The sequence below is a fragment of the Montipora foliosa genome, chromosome 3, assembly GCF_036669935.1.
Source record: "Montipora foliosa isolate CH-2021 chromosome 3, ASM3666993v2, whole genome shotgun sequence".
Lineage (NCBI taxonomy): Eukaryota > Metazoa > Cnidaria > Anthozoa > Scleractinia > Acroporidae > Montipora > Montipora foliosa.
In genome coordinates, this window is record NC_090871.1 from 54,104,108 (window position 1) to 54,108,512 (window position 4,405).

The 4,405-nt window shown below is 39.1% G+C and overlaps 1 protein-coding gene across 1 annotated transcript in view; it reads right to left on the reverse strand.

The window, feature by feature from the left end:
• Positions 1–840: 840 nt before the first annotated feature.
• The window catches only part of LOC137997707 (D-inositol 3-phosphate glycosyltransferase-like), a 14,078-nt gene continuing 10,513 nt past the window's right edge, over positions 841–4,405 (reverse strand). Inside the window, exons 5-7 of the mRNA XM_068843908.1 lie at positions 4,115–4,189; positions 3,309–3,383; positions 841–1,465 (exon numbers count right to left, since the gene is read on the reverse strand). Of these exons, the coding sequence (XP_068700009.1) occupies positions 1,149–1,465; positions 3,309–3,383; positions 4,115–4,189 (467 nt within the window). The 3' untranslated portion in view covers positions 841–1,148. The remainder of the gene's footprint in view (positions 1,466–3,308; positions 3,384–4,114; positions 4,190–4,405) is intronic.

Consider the following 4,405-nt stretch of genomic DNA (forward strand, 5'->3'; position numbering starts at 1 on the left):
TGAACTAATTTGACGAAATTGGCAAAACATCGCCAAAATTGCCGAAATTGTCAAAATCGCCAAAATCGCCAATGTTCATCCGTGTGGTGTGAATACCAATGGATGAACTAATTTGACGAAATTGGCAAAACATCGCCAAAATTGCCGAATTTGTCAAAATCGCCAAAATTGCCAATGTTCACCCGCGTGGTGTCAATACCAATGGCTGAACTAATTTGACGAAATTGGCAAAATATCGCCAAAATCGCTAATTTTGCCAAGATTGTCAATCGTGCAGCTCTTTCGCCAAATCTGCCATTTTTGTCATCGTGTGCATTTCTGGACATAAGTGAGTGTCTCTTGATACCGCCAGCCTGGATGGAGAGAAAGCCAAATTTAATGAACAGACTTTCCTTGAAATTCCCTTCGACGTCTCCGAAATGCAGCTCTCCTTTACAAAGAGATTTATGCGCCAATCTCCCTAGGGTCATCAGTTCCTTCTTGTAAACTATAAGAAGGTCTTTACCACTACTTGGTAAGTGGTTCTTCATTTCGTATCGCCTCAAAACGAAGAGAACGATCTCTACGTACAGCTGTGTTCTGTTGCTTGGTAAGACGCCGCCAAAATCTTCGAAAAGCACACACAGCAGAAGTGTATTTAAGGGGCTTTTTGTGAGTTCTTTAAAATTCCCTTCAATATGCTGATCATCATCGTCATCATCATCATCGTCGTCGTCGTCATCATACGGATGCCACAGTACATTTATCAGCTTCTCTGCCATTTGTTCTGCGTGTTGAAAATACTTCCTTATAAAACACTTCGAATCACTTCTCGTAAATCCAAGAATCTCCAGCAGTGTATCCGAGTAAGGTCTTACTTTATTCCCTGCTTCGTGACGAGAAGTAAGAACAATGTGAAAACCAGGGAGCTGTTTTCTCTGAATCAGACTAAGATACACAGCCAATTTTTGAGGGTACGCCTCATCTAACCCATCGAGCACTAACAGGACTTTAGAAGGGTTTTCTCGCAGAAAACGGAAAAACGTTTCTTTCAACTCTGGGTCAACTTCTTCCGGCAGAATTTGATCGTCAATGGCTTCCCAGATGCTAGATTTAATTTCACGACATCTGAGGAGCAGGAGCACCTCTACTCTTAGGAAAGACTCGTCCTATTCGCGGTCTTGTTTGGTTGCCCAATCATATGCCAGCTTTCGGCAGTAGGTCGTCTTTCCCATGCCGGGTTCGCCCTCATTCAAGACAAAGCGTGGATGTTGGCAATCTTCGTGTGATGTAAAAATACTTGTCATGTTGGTGATTTCTTTCGTCAACGTTCCGCGTGTCTTTTCTTTTGCGACTATCCTAAGTCTGGTGAAAATGTTTTCTAGTTGGAAGCTGAACCCTTCACACCAAGGAACTGGAAAAACCACCCCTTCACACTTTTGGTAAATTTGTCTTATCCATTCTATGATATGACACGAAGAACTAGCTGCAAAACAAACAAACACCAGAAAAATAGGGTCAATTTAGAGGACGATTGATTCAAAGTTATTGGCTTCTTTCCTAGCTAATCCGATCTTTGATCTTGTGAATGAATTTAGGGGTTTCACTGGTTTGCAAGCCCTCTTGGCTGATTTTCTATGTATCGTCGCCTTTAAAGTCATTTCTGGTACACAAATAGGCTGAGTATCTAAATGTATCCGTTGTTTTATCCACATAAAGAAAACGTTTGCTTTCATATAAAAATTGTTTTCCCTTGGCGTGGATGAGTCCTATTAGGCTTGCGTAGCACAGTGCGGCTCACTGGTAAGAAATAAAACGAACACGAGTTGATATAAAATTGACACAATATTGTAGAAATAATATATTTAAATTAAAATGGAGTCAAGATTATATTAAAATAATCTTTCCATTTTAAAACCACGCTGGACAGAGCAAAAAAGCTGATATATAAAAAAACCCATTTTTACTGAACACATTTTACTACAATGTTTTGCCGGACATATTGATTTTTACGAGTGGAGGATTTTTTTTTTCTTTTTTTAGCGTCGATTTCCAACATGATCAAATTGCCGTAAAGTCATATATACCTTCTGTTCGATAAGAAGCCACAGAAGAAAATGGAACGCTTTCACTTGTAAATGGGAGCTGAGTTTGTTCCTTGGCAGAAACATCTACAATTAGGGTGCGTTCGATTGACCCTATTCCGGAATAAGAATACGTAGAGAGAAGATTAAAAACGGTATGTTTGGCGTTTTGAAGCAACAAGGGTAAAAAAGATATGCTTAAAATAGTATTTTAGCAGGTGTTTGACAATTTTGAAGTGAATCTTCGTAAAAACGAAGGATTTGTAACTTCTAATTCCATGTATTCCTATTCCGGAATACGATCAATCGAACGCACCCTTATCACATACAACAACCCATTCATGACTTTACAGTTGGTATTCGCAAAAATATTTAACGGCATTCACAATACGAGCTTATTTGAATCATAATCTCATCAGTTCTGGATCAACAACTCTTACCAGCTGCGAGCCTCTAGCTAGACAGCAGGCACCTAAACTATCTACTGTTCGTAACTAACAATACATAAAAAGAACGTGTCTAGGTTTCGTTGTTTGGCAGACGCAAGACTGCACAAGCAGTATCTACATGAACAATAGATCGTTTTCATGTGACGTCATCGTTTTCTAAAATCCAAAACTAAAGAGCCACGAAAGTTTTTATCCTCATCAGGCATAAGAGGCGGTAAATTTGTATCCATTTGCAATTTTAAAGCTCAATAGCGTACTTCGTTTGGAAACCAGAGCATTTTGAATTTCTGAGTTATAGCGGTGCGTGACACGAGGCGACGATCAAGTTTATTGAGAAATATATATTTATCTCATGGTTTTAAGCCTTTTTAGAATTTAAAGCATTAGGAAAAGTGCTTAAGTAAATAGCTGTCTGTTCAGTACAGATGATCACTCGCCTAGATAGCCAAAGTAAGTAACAGATGTTGACACTATTTTCCGGCCGCCATATTGGTGCACCACAGATGTGCACCAACATGGCGTTTTCGTACTGGGCTCTGTAAATTTCTACGAAACATTTCGACGAATATCTGAAGTTTGGGGAAACGCACGGGCCTAAAACTTGGAGAAGTGTCTTCTTCATTTATCTTCTACAACATCACGAATTCTTGACTTTTTCCACTGGATGGTTTTCGATTTATTTTTTTATTGCGTGACAGTGAAAACGATCTATTGCCAAAAACCTTAATTCAAAAAGCTGATCATTCAGTTACATTCAGAATCAGATTAACCCTTGCTTCGGTTTACATCATTTTACCTGCATGTTGCTTAGACCCTTTCTTCTCTTCTCGTGCTTTCTTTTGTGAAAGGCCACGATCGGTGAAAGAGATATCTGTAAATATTTGAAAGTAAAAATCTGAAACACCTGCAATCTTGGACAAAACTCTTGGGAAAATTTCTGGCGCGAAAATCCCTTGACATGCACTCTCAATTTGTCCCCACTCTACTGCATACTAATGTTGATAATGTGGTGAAAAATACCGTGCAAGCCTTTGGCCATTTCTTACCCCACATTGTATTAGAGGGAGGGGGAAAGTATGGAGAAGTTAATCTTTTATTACACAGACAAATGAGAGAATGACCATTTTGTAGTAGTGTGTCACATTTCCCAACGAGTTTTCTCCAAGATTGTGGGTGGGAGGCAGAATTCAGTTTTTTGCCTTAAAAACCGAAGATCACAGGAAAGATTCAGATGCTGACTAGAGATGAATCCAAAGAGCTACTGGGGTCGATAGTTATATTTTTGATATTGGTAAGGTTATCATAATTTACATGCAAGGAATGCTCATGGTGTCCCCCACATCCATCAGTGGTTATCAGTGTTTTCAAGTGTACAGAGCGTATTAGGCATGTGACGTCACAAAGGCCAAATAAAGAAAGCGCTGTCAAGTTGATGTCTAGAAACTAATCCCCAAGGAATTGAACTTTTCTCTTTTATGCAAACAAAACATTGCATGTTTTGTTCAGTTAAAGAAACCAAGGCACCTTATCACGTGAATTCTCTATTCGAGAACTGTCCTTCCAACAGCCGATTTGTACTTGAAAGAGTCCTAATGATTTTACCTTTTCGTTCCCTACTGGATTTACTCTTTAATTTGTCTTGTCCTTCTGATGGGATCTGAGGCTCGCAGGGCGCATCTGTTGAAACAATACGTGAATCGCTAACAGCTCAGTGAAAAGAAAACTCAATTCGAGCTGACTATCAAGACAATTTATGATACTGATTTCCGAGAGTATTTTGTTTTCTTGTTTTCAGCGTTGTAAAAGTTTAGTCTCAGTGAATTGGTCGTGTTGAGGTCCATAAACTAATCCTCCGGGAATTTATACCATCTATTGGGTATTTATACCATCTAT